The 15,714-nt window shown below is 38.6% G+C and overlaps 3 protein-coding genes across 5 annotated transcripts; 1 reads left to right on the forward strand and 2 right to left on the reverse strand.

Annotated features, from left to right (window-relative positions):
• Positions 1-55: 55 nt before the first annotated feature.
• dimt1l (DIM1 dimethyladenosine transferase 1-like) lies at positions 56-5,607 on the reverse strand. Of its 2 annotated transcripts, XM_080038785.1 has the most exons (12): positions 5,427-5,607; positions 4,558-4,631; positions 4,370-4,456; positions 3,399-3,460; positions 3,189-3,282; positions 3,039-3,088; positions 2,826-2,949; positions 2,615-2,707; positions 2,441-2,505; positions 2,294-2,357; positions 2,059-2,165; positions 56-1,942 (listed from the first exon to the last, which is right to left on the reverse strand). In XM_080038785.1, the coding sequence occupies exons 1-12, from the start codon at positions 5,482-5,484 to the stop codon at positions 1,900-1,902; spliced, it is 921 nt and encodes a 306-aa protein (XP_079894911.1). In that variant the 5' UTR covers positions 5,485-5,607; the 3' UTR covers positions 56-1,899. The 2 variants fall into 2 exon arrangements, with proteins under 2 accessions (XP_079894911.1, XP_079894912.1); XM_080038786.1 differs by lacking the exons at positions 3,399-3,460; positions 4,370-4,456; positions 4,558-4,631; positions 5,427-5,607 and having other exon boundaries at positions 2,826-2,953; positions 3,042-3,088; positions 3,189-3,272.
• Positions 5,608-5,750: 143 nt separating this feature from the next.
• Positions 5,751-9,014, reverse strand: cenph (centromere protein H). 2 transcript variants are annotated; one of them, XM_080049610.1, is made up of 10 exons: positions 8,912-9,014; positions 7,875-8,017; positions 7,737-7,792; positions 7,598-7,643; positions 7,412-7,480; positions 7,218-7,274; positions 7,071-7,134; positions 6,316-6,367; positions 6,030-6,190; positions 5,751-5,899 (listed from the first exon to the last, which is right to left on the reverse strand). In XM_080049610.1, exons 2-10 carry the CDS (start codon positions 7,994-7,996, stop codon positions 5,807-5,809), a joined length of 720 nt encoding a protein of 239 aa, XP_079905736.1. In that variant the 5' UTR covers positions 7,997-8,017; positions 8,912-9,014; the 3' UTR covers positions 5,751-5,806. The 2 variants fall into 2 exon arrangements, with proteins under 2 accessions (XP_079905736.1, XP_079905735.1); XM_080049609.1 differs by having other exon boundaries at positions 8,762-8,998.
• Positions 9,015-9,963: 949 nt separating this feature from the next.
• Positions 9,964-13,120, forward strand: LOC307257480 (betaine--homocysteine S-methyltransferase 1-like). Its single transcript, XM_080036730.1, has 8 exons — positions 9,964-10,017; positions 10,701-10,833; positions 10,968-11,080; positions 11,192-11,383; positions 11,457-11,604; positions 11,705-11,887; positions 12,503-12,731; positions 12,942-13,120. The coding sequence occupies exons 1-8, from the start codon at positions 9,997-9,999 to the stop codon at positions 13,024-13,026; spliced, it is 1,104 nt and encodes a 367-aa protein (XP_079892856.1). The 5' UTR covers positions 9,964-9,996; the 3' UTR covers positions 13,027-13,120.
• The last annotated feature ends 2,594 nt before the right edge of the window (positions 13,121-15,714 follow it).

Genomic DNA, 15,714 nt, shown 5'->3' on the forward strand with positions numbered 1-15,714 from the left:
AAATACCAGAAGTAATTTCGACTGTGTCGGCGAGTTTTATTGTGAAAGGGTTACACCGGAAGTTCTAGTAAGCTAATACACTGTCTACTTTGACAGCTGTTGACATGACATGTCCACAATTGCCCTCTAGCGGTCAAGATGAGCAGCTTCAACTGCATATTTTGGAAATATGAAAGTACTGTATTTACAGTATAATAAATCACTACCGTTTTGGAAACTGTCACGTATCATAATTACTACGTGGGAATGTTTTTACAAACAAAGGGTCCAATGGATTCATGCGTGTAAAATTAAATAGTCATGTTTTCCCTTGAGTTATGCTGCCGCTTGTACCCCCCGGGGACCTTCTCGCATTTTTACATTTAAAAAACATCAACAAAATCTTTCAACATATATTTTACTGATAACAAATAATCAATACTTGCAGTCCCAGTCTAGTGACATTCAGATGGTGTAAGCACAGAAAATGAAAAGCAAGACTGAGAAACAAGAGTTGTTTTTCCACAAGGACATTTTGATGTTTACAGAAAATTGTAGATCACCTATTACCTAGGGGGCAAAACCCCTTTTTTTTTTAAAAACAGACATGGAGCGTTGTAAAAGGGTGTTCACCAGAAATGATATCCAGGACCTTCCAGGATCCCAACCTGGGTGGACAACCTGGTCAACTAGCTGCTGGAAAGCTACAGCGGCCGATAGAGCAAATCAGAACCACTGTTTAAGCGAATGGGGGTGAATGGGGATGGGCTAAAAGGGAATTTTTTAAACTTATAGATATCATTATGAAACTTTGCAAGTTGATTACTGATATTAAAACAACAACTTTTTGTATTACAGTATTTTCCAAAAAGTTTGAATAAATATGAAAAATCATCAATATCTTACTAATTATGCGTAAATTTGCATATCTGCAAAGCCCCAAAATCTAGATGTTGGACAAAAGCAGAGTCAATTTGTTTTTAAATTTTGAAAACAAAACAAGTGTCCAACTGCCTGAAGCTTTTCCTAATCACAGTTCAAATTTTATCAATAACCCATAGAAAATGATTTTTTTTACAGTTCTTTCCAAGGGAATGTCTAGCCGTTTCCTAAAATACCAGCTGGAGACTCCAAAAGGACACTTTTGGTCCATGGCACATGAAATGTAACCGTGTAAAAAAACATTTTTCTATGGTTTATTGATCAAATTTGAACTGTGATTAGGAAAGGCTTCAGGCAGTTGGACACTTGTTTTGTTTTCAAAATTTAAAAACAAATTGACTTTGTTTTCTTCCAACATCTAGATTTTGGGGCTTTGTAGATTTGCAAATGTATGCATCATTAGTAAGATATTGATGATTTTTCATATGTATTTAAACATTTTGGAAAATACTTTAATACAAAAAGTTTGTGTTTCAATGTCAGTAATCAACTGGTAAAGTTTCATAATGATATCTACAAGTTAAAAAAATTCCCCATTAGCCCATCCCCATTCACTTAAACAGTGGTTCTGATTTGCTCTATCGGCCCGCTGTAGCTTTCCAGCAGCTAATTGACCAGGTTGTCCACCCAGGTTGTGATCGTGGAAGGTCCTAGATGTCATTTTTGGTGAACAACGTTTTACAATGCTCCATGTCCATAAAATCACTTTGCCCCCAGGGTATATAGAGTAAAACAACTATCCATGACAGATTATATTTAATTACTGACAAACTCTCACACACACTGTCTGACAGTGCCTCAAACAACCAAGAGGGCTTGTGAATCTTGTCCATTCCTCATCTGTTCTCATAAGGGTAAAATAGCAAACTCAATATGAGCTCTTTAAATGTATCCTCCGATATCCTTTGCACATTAGACCCAACTATTTTGACATTTTCGTTCCTCTGAGCAATGGTTCTCTTGAGTTCCCTCAGCCGTTTAAGAAAAGTGGATCCCTGCAGCATTGAAGGCATGAAGCAACCTGAGGATGAAGAGAACACACAGAAATAAAACGGGTCAAAACTAAAATCTATCCGAGCAGATTATTTGGAAAATAACGGTGAAAGAAAAAAAAATTGTAGTTGATGTTCAACTTACACCATGAAGTCATCAATGTCCATGGTCCTGGCTCTCTTCTCACTGAAACCAAGCTCCTGCAAAACGCTCTCAATCTTCTTGGTGATGCTGAAGTCTGCTGGGATATCCTGTCAAAATAAAAGCCCACAACTTTAAATTCAAACTGAGCTGATGAGTGATATAACAAGTGATACTTGTTGTGTTCAAAGGAGGAATACTGCCTGAGCGAGCATAACTGAAAAAACTCCACACTCACCACATTGTGTACAGAGCAGTGAATTCTGTAATTCTTTTCTAGCAGCTGTTCTACTGCAGTGGACCTGGAAAGGATAAAAACACCATCAGTGTTTGTTTTTCTTCTTCTCAGAATTGTATTAAAGTTTGCAGTAGGCAGGTAACTCACTTGAAACCTGCATTGAGCGTTTTGTTTTTCCTTACAAAGGCTATTCTGACCAGGCCATCCCACTCCTAAACAAATAATAAAACAAAATAAATTAATAAAAAATAAAACACAATGTTACATATCAAGTGTATCTCCAGTTTCGATCAACAGTTATTTATCATGGTCAAACCTCACCTGGAAGTTTACTGGAGGAGGAGGATTTTTCGGTTCTATCCTGACAACACTTGACTCAACTTTTGGAGGAGGACGGAAGTTATTCTTCCCTACCTGATCAGAGGGAAACACCAGCACTTAAGACACAGTTGTTGCAACACAGGACACAATGATGGTGTGACGTCTGGAGAATTGCTATGAGGCAAACAATCAGGGAGTGCCCGTCGCTGACCTTCATCAAATGGTCTACACGAGCCAGGAGTTGTGTGTTGATGGACAGCCTGCAGTACAGCTTGTCTCCAGGTGGGGCTACTAGCCGCATGGCGAACTCTCTCTGGAACATCAACACGGCACACCTGAACAAAACAAAAAAACACATGAGGAGGTGCTACTTGCTCAACAGGGAGATGTGAATAAAACTCTGTGCCTTTAGTTGACTTCTTACCTGAAAAAAGGTCGATGCAGCAGGAGCTTGAAGACAAACGGTGACGAAATCTGCACAAAATAAAAGAAGAGTTTGAGTCCAAGTTTGAGATAAACGTATTTGATGATATTGAATCAGTTGTGTGCAGTGCAGAGGACATGCATCTCTAACCTGGTATGGTAAATTAGCCACACAGACGTCGAAGAACGGCAGCTCCGTTTTCAGTACATCTCCGACTAATATTTGAAGTTTGGTCTGCATGGGGCTGTTGAAAAAAAAAACACAATGTTCTTTTATCAGATCACGTAATTCACTTTTCATGTGGTTGTAGATATACGATTCAAATGTATGTTATGGCACAATGCTGCTGTCTCCACTCACGTGCACTGCACTCTTTTCTGAAGTTCAGCCACTAATCTGCAGTCCAACTCACAGGCCACCACCTGCACAAAAAAAAACATACAAAACGTTATCGCTGCTGTGGACACGCACACACATAGAGATCACAACAGAAGAACGTGAAAGCTGGACATAGGTACACCAAAGGGAAACAACTGCCTGTTTGACTGTGTAAAGCTGATGGATTTACAGAGGCAACACTTAAAAACTTCAGGTTACCGTAATTTCGGACTATAAGCCGCGACTTTTTCCCCATTTTTCGACCCTGTTATTACACAGCACAGTATATGTTCTGTAGCTACTAGGGATGGGCGTTAGTAATCGAGTACTCCTCGTTTCAAATGAACTCGATTGGTGGATGAGGAAAATAGTTTTTTTTTTGGCCGCCCCTATTTTAAAATGTTATATACGTGTACAGAACGGCACAAAACGGATAAAATAAAGTTTAACAATATTTTGATGCAAGTGCAATAAACTGAGCGTTGTGTCAAACAGCAACTGCAAATAACTGCCACCTCCGTGCCACCGCAGCGCAGCCTGTGTTCTCCACGGCACCGCGGAGCTGAACACGGTCTCTCCATTCTCCAGAACATTTTCAGGAATATAACTGTCCAATTATTTCAAAGCAGATGATAAAGTTACGTTTATAAAAAGGGGAGATGACACCTGTTACTCTCAGTTAGTAATGAGTAGACTCCAGGTAAGCATGCAAGGTGCTCTCCGCTTGGAAAGAAAAGTAAAGAAGAAGCTAGGCTTACTTCAGGCACATTCGCTCCGAGCCAACAACAGTTAAGAAGCCTTCAATAGGGAATATGGGGATAAGATTCAAAAACCTTTATAAAGACTTCTGAACTATTTCAGGGGCATAGGGGAAATCCTGAGTTGCAAGCAACATGTGCTGTCAACTTTAATAGCTCCACATGATCAATTAGAGGTGTGTGTGTTCTTCTCACCTTCTTGGCTTTCTCCAACAACTTCACTGTCATGTTACCAGTACCAGGTCCCACCTCCAGTACCACATCTGTCGGTCTCAGGGCAGCCTGAAACACATGGCCACAACCTCAGCTCACACACACTGATTTTCAAGTTCATTGGATGTGTGTGTGTGTACACAAGTGTGTGAAAAACTCAACAGTGCTACCTTCTCAATGATCCCATTAACAACCAATGGATTTTTCAGGATGTGCTGGCCCATGCCGGTGTTGAACATGATCCCTGCAACAGACAGAATTAAGACACAGTGTAGGCTACTGGGCTTGTGTGATGTTCATGATTCATGCTATTTATGGGAAAAAAAATCATCACATTGGATTTCCTATATCCACTGTTGGCAAACATTTTCGAAGGCCTCAAAGGTGTTATCCTGGGAGTCAAAATCTGATCAAATTACTCTGTTTATGTGGGGAGTGAAATCTGGGGTTCAATAAGAAGTTGTTTTGGCACATTACATTACTGAAATAAGGTTTGGTATGCAAACATAGTGGTGTAAATATTTCGAGAAAGTTGGAACCTTTATAGATATACAAATACATACAAGAGTCTATCAATCAATTCTAGTCTTTATTCACATGGAAAACAAGAGTTAACATACCTGGGAAAAACAGTTAATGACATTAGAGAATTACTTTCGTTAGTGGTCGAAATAATAATGCTGCCGAAATAACCACAAGACACTCGACATTCCCAACACGTTAAGTGCATTTGAGGGTATGTTGAGACAAGTTAAATACATTTTTTATATGAATTCGGTTTGGCGTCTCACTGTGTTGTTGTTACCTGAGCGTCCATAATAACACAGATACACAAATATACATTGTGAATTCAGACGACAGAAGTGACAACTCTCATTTACGAGTGGTCTTTGACACTGGTACGGCAACAAGGGTGAAAACTGTTCAAAATGTGTACTAGAGACAAGATGACATACGGCACTTTATATCCCCCTTCCCCTCAAACAGCTTTAAGTGTCTGCTCCCATGCTAATGCTAACAGTTCCTTGGAGAAGCATACCTTGGTTTTTGACCTCTTGGTGCTGCCTGCTTTTCTTCTCCGCCCTGACCTTCGGCATTTTGACTTTGTTTTAATCCGAATAAAGATCCAGAAATATTGATTTGAAAAAAAAAAGTTCTCAATATATATCTCTCTTGGCTGGGTAAACACGTGTAAACCGCTCTTCTTCACTGATAGTAAGTGCATGTAGATTCAGTCTGTCCTCGCTTCCTGTGTCGCCCTCTAGTGGCAGCTTGCCGTCCTCTACATTGCTTTCACATTTAAAAAAAAAAAAGTCACACTACTGACTCACTGTTGACCAGTTCAGTTGATTAGGTTGATTATTTATTGGTCAATAAAATTCACAAACATACAAATGGGATAAATGGATTTTTTTTTCTCTAGTCAGAGATGGGAATTTCCTCCAGCGTCATGGCGATGTCTCGAAGTTTAGGATCATCCATCCAATTGACTTTACAGGCCAATAGGATGCCCTGAAGAACAATGCACATACAAACATAACATTAATACACCAGCTGACAATTTCATTATATGCATTGGAAATCATTTCATTTCAAACACTGTACAAACAGTTTTCCTTCAGACAATTCCTGCACAATTTACCCTGAGGACGTTCTGTGTCATGACGGCCATCTTTTTATATGTCTCCAGGTTGGCCTGTGCTTTCTCCAGAGCCACTTTGTACTTCTCTGTATCTGCATGCTCTTTCCTTGACATCAACTCTTTCATGTCTTTCATTTTCTCATGTGTGAGCCTCTTCATCTCTACACACACAAAAAATTATAAGTGAAAAAGAAAATGAAAAAAGGGATAGTTGGGAAAAAATGTGTCACTACCTATTAGTACTTTTTTTTTTGGTAATAGTAAAAAAACAAACAAAAAAACATACCAAGCCTTTTCTTCTGTATTTCTGTGATGTCATCTTGAAGATCTCTTGACTCCTGTTAAAAATCAGATGGGAATTTTGGAACAGAAATAGCTATAATTTCTTATTAACTATCACAATTTAATACATTTAATTTTTTTTTCTTCACACGTCTCGCTTTGTGGCAGTGAACAGTAAAACCTGAAATCTCTGCTCGCTGATTAAATGAACAATTGTTCCAGGTCATCAAGAACAAAATGATATTGTTACTATCAATGATTAATTATATTAATTATATAGGACCACAGTATAGCGCCACACAGTGTACCAACAGTAAACAGTTCCAGTGCCTTTTCAAGTTCAAAGTGTGTCATTAAGTTTCAAGGAGTTTCTCAGGAAAACCAATTGATGGTGATGGAATTAATGACATATTCTAACTCAAGTTATTTGACTAAAACGGGGATAATAAGACACACCCTATCCCTGTTGAACCACACATCATTAAGGGGCCTGTAGAAACGTTTTTAACTGTTATTTACAGTTCAAGTGATTAAAGTACCACAGCAACAAATGTGCCACCTAATTTGGCATCCACAGCGGACGGCAGTAAAACAATCAAGCACACAAAGCAAAAACACAGAGACATTTTTCTGATGTCAAGGTGCAGTTATGCAATCATTCAATACATACTGCACTACTACATACAACTGTTTTAATCACAGTACTCTCAGTGCACACAATTGCCAAATATAAACATACTGAATGATGAAGCTGCTTACCTGCTGAAGTTGTTTTATTTGTGAACAAAGAGCCATGCAGCGATCATTCACAGCTTTCAGGGCACTGAGAAAAACAGAGGTTTATCATTACACCATAATCAAAATAAAGGTATGACAGTTGTTTCACCAAGTCGTCAGTTTACTTACTCTGCGTCTGAATCGTGTTCTTTCAGTTTTTCCCCTAAAGCGTGCCACATCTGCATTCTAAAAGAAACCCGTTAAATCAATGAATGGTCAAAGTTAAACAAAGTAGTACAGTAATTCTTAAATATTTATCACACTAAAAAGAGAAATTACAGAAAAATCCAGCCCTCATCACATAGGATAAGGCAGGGGGTTACCTGTGCAGTGTCAGTGTGCTGTTGAAATGACTTGTCTTGACTCTTTCCAGCTCACTGACAAAATCTGGCCTGCAAAATGTTATAAAAAAAAGTGTATTGGATGTAAATAGTATACATTTTGAGACCATAACTAATCTCCCATTTGATTTCAAATTGTAGATCCACGTGATCATTTCAAATACTCACAGTTCTCTCTCCGCTTCAGATGCGCTGCACGTTATCTTACTTTTTCCTGATATGGGAAAACTTGATGTTAATGCTCCATTTGTGTACTTAATGAAAATACAATATGAGGGAAATAATGCCCATGGATTATATTATATACCTGCTCGGAGCTGTACTGCCATCTCAAAGCACTGGTTGGACATCTGCTGGCTTATTCTGAAATGAGAGGAATTCAAGTGATTATAAAAAGGTGTTAATCAATGTTGTGTGAGTCTTAAGGCAGAGTTGAAGTAAGAACCTCAGCATGTCTGTGGGCGAGGTGTCCTTCTGTCCGCTGGAGCTGTCAGGAGCAGGGCCATCATTCAGTGCCACAGCCTCCACCATGTGGTTGAGGTTCCCCGTGTTGTCAGATAGGTCCATTGTGAAAGACTGCAAAAACACCTGGAGGGATGAATGAACCCAAACAAGACAAAGTTCATGATACCGACTACACAACAATGTATTTAACGGTTATCCAAGAAAAAAACAAGGCTGAACAATGTGTCTCTAATGACAAGATCAATCTAAAAGGCAAATACACCAAGTGGAAATATAATTGTCAGAAACTGCGTGGAATGATACATGAGACATGTGTATAATGTTATATAATAGAATTATAGAAATGGTCAAAGAAGGATTTCAAAAATAACAGCATTTTACCAGCATTGTAATGGCCCCTGTCAGTGTTTTATTATTATATTTTATATGGGTTATATTTGCGCAAAGCATTATCATGTAGGCAGAATTTCAAACATGCATCTGGTGGAGGAGCTCATTGTTATTGCGTCACACAAGCTCAGTGTAGTTTATGATATACTAATGCTTTACAACTGCGCTACAATGATTACAATACACACTGGTGATTCAGAAATAGATTTCAGTTGTTGTGAATGAGTCCAGTATTAATTATAGTATTTGGCCAAGGAGCTTTCTGTAAAAATTTCAATCTGTAAAGTAAGTGGTACTTGTAGCTGTCAAACTACTAGCCTCTGGTGGAGCAGAAATATAAAGTTACAGTGTGTAAGTAGCTCTCCCAATGTAAACAAACATACAACGCTAGTGGTACGCAGTTTAGCGTTAAAGGAAACCTTCAGCTTTAATGCATTAACCCCAAACAGAGTAAATGGGTAGGTTTCAGCATCTTACCTTGAGGTTAACGTAGTAGGATGAATCAAATATAGAAGAGGGTAGTGGTGGTACAGAACGATATAAAAATATATCAGTCAACATCAAACTTTCCAGTTAACTTTAAGTCGGTCACATACTACAACTTTTGCTTAAGAATTTGAAATTTACTTTTGAAAAGCTTTCAGGGCAGTTACATATGAACAATCCCAGTCAATAAACGTCGTTAAGTCATGGACCTAATAGATCGGTCGCGAGGTTTGTTGGCTTGTTTACATCCGTTTTTATTTCAGAAACCCCGCCCGGAAGTGATCTCATGTCTGAATTATGTTCCTTACGGATAACGCAGCCCCCTCTGCTGGCCAATGGTGAGAAGTGTAACTCTTTATTATTATTACATAAGGTGTTCAAAATTAGTTACAGTTTAACTAATGTTGAACTGATTGCGTCTATCTCTGTAGAATAACAACCTTGAAAGAAAACAATGATTTAACAGTTTAATCATTTAGCAATCAGTTAGTCCCTGAACATAGTGCAAGACAAATAGGCCTACTAAATGTGATGATTTCTAAGAAAGTTGGTTCATTTCTAAGAGTATTCTGCATAACAACAATATATATATATATATATATATATATATATATATATATATATATATATATATATATATATATATAAATATATATATACATATATACATATATATATATAGGCCTAAGTGGTCTCTGGTTCCATAATTGAACTGATATCATATATTCATTGTGGATGAATATGGATAAATACCAAGCCCACCCTTGTTTAGTTTGTAAAGGATGTTTTCATTACTTAAAAGAAAATGTAGCCTACTACAGTAAAATGGCAAGACATACAGTAGGCTATGTGGGTGTATCTTGTGTGTTGCAGTTTTGATAAAAGTATTTGCTCCTCTTTGGAGGAGACATACTTTTAATTTCACTTCATTTCCATTTCTTGTAGTGTATCTAGCCTTTGTTTAAACTTAAAATAAAGAGAAAACAATAAGGACCTCCCCCCTCCCCCCCAGCAACCCTTGTTAAAACGCCCCCTTAGGTCTGGACTGTACTGTGTTTTGAAAGCCGCAGCCGATGTCACTCAAGCCTAGGCAGTCACTGCGGCGTGTAGTTTGATACAGTATCCTCAATCTCGTGATATCAGCTTGGTCAGTCAGTGTGACGTAGAATCGGTGACGGTCGGTCTGCGCAGGCCTGATCTAGAGGATCGCGAGGGACTAGTCAGCAATGGAGGGCAAGAAGAAACGGGTATAAGAAACATTTGATTTTCGAAAATAACGTTCTTCTTGTTTTGTCTTATACATTTTGAACGTTGTCACCTCTTATGACTCAATTGTCCAAACCCGAATGATGTGGGTTGCACTTCAAAGAGCAGCTTGATGATCGATATAAATGTGCACTCTGAAATTCATCCAACATATGCAATGCAATCTAAATGCAATGAGTAGGCTCTCTTAGCTATGGATATGTATCACTTTGCTTTGTGAGAGCTTGTTAAATTGGGTCTGGATTCATTTTATGTACCAGCCAGGGAAGTGGTTTACTTATTTTTATTGCTAATGCCTCAAGATGTTCCGTCATGGAGATGAATAGATTTCTTTGCAATTAATAAAAATAAATAGAAAACAATTAAATTAAAGTATTTATGATATTCAAGTATCTTACCTGCTTAACTGTGTTCTCATTCAAACTTTACTAGAAGGCCTGACAAAGCCTCATTTCAAGTGAGCAGAGTGCACCTGACATTCCTGCTCTAATTAATCTTGTGTGTGTGTGTGTGTGTGTGTGTGTGTGTGTGTGTGTGTGTGTGTGTGTGTGTGTGTGTGTGTGTGTGTGTGTGTGCGTGCGTGCGTGCGTGCGTGCGTGCGTGCGTGCGTGCGTGCGTGCGTGCGTGCGTGCGTGCGTGCGTGCGTGCGTGTGTGCACACTTAGGGTATCCTGGAGCGTCTGAATGGTGGGGAGGTGGTAGTAGGAGATGGGGGCTATGTTATGCAACTAGAGCGACGTGGTTATGTGAAGGCAGGACACTGGACCCCTGAGGCTGCTGTTGAACATCCTGAAGCAGGTATGCACACCTTACCTGCTCATCCAATAACATGACAACAATTCCATTCCAGTAGAGCATGTATAATCGGCATTTCATTACTTGGGTGTTTTGCACAAAAAAAAAAAAAACTCTTTCTCTGTCTCTCTTGTTAGTGCGTCAGTTGCACAGAGAGTTCCTGAGAGCAGGAGCCAATGTGCTTCAGACATTCACCTTCTACTGCAGTGAGGATAAGCTGGAGTTGAGTGGCAATGTCACAGACATCACTGTCAGTAAAAAATAAATAAAATTGCATTACACCCTGATCCAGACTGCTTTACTGTACCTAATGAAAATCTTCCTAAATCCAGTGTTGTATCTCTGCTGTTGTCTGATCCAGGGGGCTCAGATCAATGAAGCAGCCTGTGATCTGGCCAGGGAGGTAGCCAATGAGGGCGATGCATTGGTCGCCGGGTGCGTGTCCAAGACTCCCCGTTATGCAGAGAGTGGCAGCGAGACTGAGGTCAAGGCCATCTTCAAGAAACAAATGGATGACTTCCTCAAGAAGGACATTGATTTCTTTATAGTGGAGGTATGAGCAGCATACTTTACTGCTTCTCATCCCATGTTAAGGTTTCATGATCTAATGCACATTTCTCCTGCAGTTCTTTGACCAAGTGGAAGAGGCAGTTTGGGCACTGGAGGTGATGAAGACCGGTGGTAAACCCGTGGGTGCAACCATGTGCATCCCCCCTCACGGAGACAAGAAGGGAGTCCCACCTGGAGAGTGTGCTGTCAGGCTGGTCAAAGCTGGTACACGGCCCTTCTATTATGTGGTACTTTCAGCTGGCAAGTCTGACATCATGGTTCAGTTGTACCTAAATATTTCTACTTTGTGTGTGTTTATGTGCAGGAGCTGACATTGTTGGTGTAAATTGCCACTTGGACCCTCTGACATGCGTTGGTACAGTGAAGTTAATGAAAGAGGGATTGGAGAAAGCTGGTCTCAAGGCCCATCTGATGATCCAGCCACTGGGCTTTCACACACCTGAGGGCAACATCGGTGGATACCTTACCCTGCCTGAGTTCCCTTTCGGTCAGGTTTTTGTGTGTTTGTGTGTCCGTGTGTGTGTGTGTGTGTGTGTGTGTGTGTGTGTGTGTGTGTGTGTGTGTGTGTGTGTGTGTGTGTGTGTGTGTGTGTGTGTGTGTGTGTGTGTGTGTGTGTGTGTATGTGTGTGTGTGTGTGTGTTTGTGTGAGAGATAAAACTGTAGTTTGTTAGTTTTGATGTGCAAACTTTATATATTAAAAGTAAGCATACACTTGTAAGTACTGTGAGTTACCAAATTATTTGAATATTTGTTTGTTAAGTTAGTATTCGAAGCTCAATTCAGTAAAATTGTTTGTTTTGTTTTTGTTGCAAAAGTAGCTTAAACTGTAAAATATTTTGTCAGCAAATAATAATATTTAGATATGCAAGTTATACAACAATTGTTAAATACAAATTAAAAGATCATTTACAATAAATTATCAAATTATTTGAACTTTGACCTAGTTTGCCGCTGACCTTTCAAAGCGCAACCGGTGAGATAGGTTAGTGAGTGTACAGCTCATGCTACCTTTTTAAACTCACTCCTAGTCCTATATGCAATTTGATGAGGGCGTGGATATAACAAAATGGCCAGACTTTAATATTTCACTCTCCTCTCACAGCATTGGAAACAAGAGCGATGACTCGCTGGGACATCCAGAAATACGTCAGAGAGGCTTACAAGGCAGGAATCCGCTACATCGGTGGCTGCTGTGGATTCGAGCCATACCATATCAGAGCCATAGCAGAGGAGCTGGTGGCAGAGAGAGGATTCCTCCCACCGGCTTCAGACAAGCACGGACTGTGGGGTGCTGCTCTGGAGACGCACACTAAAGCCTGGATGAGAGACAGGTAACAGTGAGCAGAAACACAGCTATACTGCATGGAAATATGGTTGCTACATCTGCATTCAAATCCCGAAAACAATTGTATGTATTGTACATCCGGTGGCATATAGTGACAGTTCTAGCAGAGGAGGCAGAAAAAATAAAGAAAATGCATTTTTGCTGTTCAGAAGTGTTTCATTTACAACCAACTAATCTACCACCATACGTCTTCTAGGGCTAAGCGAGAGTACTGGGAAAACCTCCTGCCAGCATCTGGGCGTCCCAAATGCCCATCCATGTCCACACCACACGATGAGTAAAGAATAACAACTGGGATCAAACATAACAATGTAATAGCATGTTTACGCTATACATTTGACCGTATTCTTCTTATTCTGTACGTCTGATCAGATAATCCTCCTTTTTTCTCATAAAGAATTACAATAAATTTGTTTACACAGAGATTTGTGAAATGTGTTGTCCTGTTTACAGTATTCTGAAATGTGCCTCTTTGTATAATGAGTACTTTGACTTTTGGTACTTATAGTTTGATACAGTTCATTTGTACTTTTAATTAAGTCAACCATTTTTGAATGCACAATTTTTACTTATATTTCTACGCTTTTGAATTGCTACTTTTGCTGATCATTTGACTAAAGTGAGAGAAAAGAAACAAGTAAGAATGAGTAAGAGCTTAAGGTGTAGAGCAATATGAAGTCAAAGAAAGGTTATTTATTATTTGTCTTTAAGAAAAATTAAAAAATGCAAATTAAAGTTAATTAAAAGTATTTTTTAAATACACTGTAAACTGAGAATATTTCTAACACTTTTTAAGTTTGGACATTGTCGTGGCAATTATACAAATCCACAATAAAAAAAGGAACAAGACCAAAATCTCATACAGTGTTATCAAACTTTATTAATGTTCACTCAGAGCAAGTCAAAGGTTAGTTTGTTATGTGAACACACCTTCAAACCGCCACTGGCCAACACTGTTTTGTTTTCTTCCAGTCAACATCCTTGTGATTCCAGCTGGTTTCTTTCCTATCTAAAGTTACAATTGCATACCCTGTATCACACCTTTGAGTCTTTATTTTAGTAAATGAGATTAGCAGAGCAACTAGTGTAACATATTGTTAAAAATGTACTATTAAATATTTCATAGGCTGGTAAGCAGTGAGCAACAAGCCACAATGTGACAACGCTGAAAGCTGTTTAACTTGTTGGCTTACTATTGTAGCAGGCATTGTTAACATGAATACAGACACATTTTGATTATTTAAACTAAATACAAAAAAGTAAAAAAATAGAAAGATATATTACAAATTAGCGATTGGTGTGCTTTACCACAAACTGCCTACAGTCGCAAGACACATGGAAGAAATACACCTTTTTTCCCCCTATGGATTTGTTTGTTCTTATGCTGATTAACCTGTTTTAGGTGACTTTAATAAGCTTCTTTAGCCACTCGTGACATTTCACAAGCCTATGTGCTATTCAGTTTCTTTCTTCACCTGCCACAATGTGCTTACTTCTTACACAAGAGTTGCAGACTGAACCTTTATACTTAACTTTAAAACCGTGAGGTTCCACCGAGATTTGAACTCGGATCGCTGGATTCAAAGTCCAGAGTGCTAACCATTACACCATGGAACCATGTACTTCCACTATTATGTTTTGGTCTCTTCTTCAATTCATAACAAGATTAATTTTGTGCTAGATTAAAAAATAGTATTAATCTAAAAAAAGGTTAAAAGAATTTATTTGTGTCAACTTTTTCTCTATGTCACAATGTTTTACAGATGCATTTAGCCCATGTTTGTGAGAATATTGTCATGAGTAGCCAATAGATTAGGATTAGGATTATTGTATATGAATTTATAATAAAAAGTCATACACACATTATACATTTGGTGATATATCAGCAGAAAAACATAAATATATCGGTGCTGAGATATATTTTTTGTTTAAAATCATTACAAATGAAAGAAAACAAATCAGAATCAGAATTTGTTTAATTGCCAATTTCACTCTGGGATTTGCCTTGGTCTGTTGGTGTATAATAAACATAGATTTTATAGTAAAAGTAAAAGCAAGTCTAGTTTATATGTTGAAAATGTGAAATACAAAATATTATTAAAAATTATTTTAAAGAAATTTGAGAAAATGTCTGTTTCTTTTTTTCATCTAAGTTTTTATTTATGTATACATTGTTTAAACATAAACATTCAAAAATATCAGTTATACTATTTAAGAACATATACATAAAATAAAAGAGGCAGCCAACAATGTCTTATTAACAAGAGCTTTAGAGTTGTGCTGGTATGAGCAGAATAAAACAAAATATATACAAGTGCACACAAATCTGAAAATGTATACAAATACAGAAATGGTGGCACTAACACCATTGTCACTTGGAAGGAGCCTTACGAAATTATTGATAGAGTGGGTGAAGTGACATACAGGGTAAACGAAACGGGAAAGAAAAAAAGGACAGACTTGCCACGAGAACTAGTACACCAAACTACCATTGGTCTTCATGAAGCCTCTGTAACCTTCCAGCAGCTCATGGACCAGGTCCTGTGACACAAAGAGTATACTGCAGCCTATTAAGGTCTCATAGGTCTGCAAGTGCAGGCTAGTTTGTATTGAAACCAAGAACCTCAGATAGGGGGTGCCGTAAGTGGGTGAAAAATGCAGTATGTTTTCACGGGGCCTAAAATAAAAACAAATCCCTGGCCGCGCCCCTGCCTCAGATACACCATGGCCTTGTCAAATAGCAGGATGCCATACTGAGGGCCATCCAAGACTACACCTGTGTACAAGAGAGACAGGTGAACTATATTGTAGGCCTCGCAAATACAGTGGCTTTGTTCCAACCCTTTCTGATCTTAATCCTAACAGACTTGACATTTAAGAGACAGTGGCAAAATGGTCCCAGATGGCATACCAGATGAAGATCTAGTGTGTATACCCAATCCTGGCAATACCAGACTTCAACAAGGAGC

The sequence above is a fragment of the Ammodytes marinus genome (assembly GCF_949987685.1).
Source record: "Ammodytes marinus genome assembly, chromosome: 2".
Lineage (NCBI taxonomy): Eukaryota > Metazoa > Chordata > Actinopteri > Uranoscopiformes > Ammodytidae > Ammodytes > Ammodytes marinus.

Excerpts from the sequence above, each read along its gene's own strand:
- LOC307257480 (XM_080036730.1), top strand. The coding sequence starts at position 9,997 with ATGGAGGGCAAGAAGAAACGG. Across the intron at positions 10,018-10,700 it reads TGGAGGGCAAGAAGAAACGG|GGTATCCTGGAGCGTCTGAA; the intron begins GTATAAGAAACA and ends GTGCACACTTAG. Across the intron at positions 11,384-11,456 it reads TTGATTTCTTTATAGTGGAG|TTCTTTGACCAAGTGGAAGA; the intron begins GTATGAGCAGCA and ends TTTCTCCTGCAG.
- cenph (XM_080049609.1), bottom strand. The coding sequence starts at position 8,845 with ATGTTGACTGATATATTTTTATATCGTTCTGTACCACCACTACCCTCT. Across the intron at positions 8,018-8,761 it reads CCTACTACGTTAACCTCAAG|GTGTTTTTGCAGTCTTTCAC; the intron begins GTAAGATGCTGA and ends TCATCCCTCCAG. Across the intron at positions 7,481-7,597 it reads TCTGAAGCGGAGAGAGAACT|GCCAGATTTTGTCAGTGAGC; the intron begins GTGAGTATTTGA and ends AACATTTTGCAG.
- dimt1l (XM_080038785.1), bottom strand. The coding sequence starts at position 5,484 with ATGCCGAAGGTCAGGGCGGAGAAGAAAAGCAGGCAGCACCAAGAGGTC. Across the intron at positions 3,461-4,369 it reads TGTTGGAGAAAGCCAAGAAG|GTGGTGGCCTGTGAGTTGGA; the intron begins GTGAGAAGAACA and ends TTTTTTGTGCAG. Across the intron at positions 2,166-2,293 it reads ACTGCTCTGTACACAATGTG|GATATCCCAGCAGACTTCAG; the intron begins GTGAGTGTGGAG and ends TTATTTTGACAG.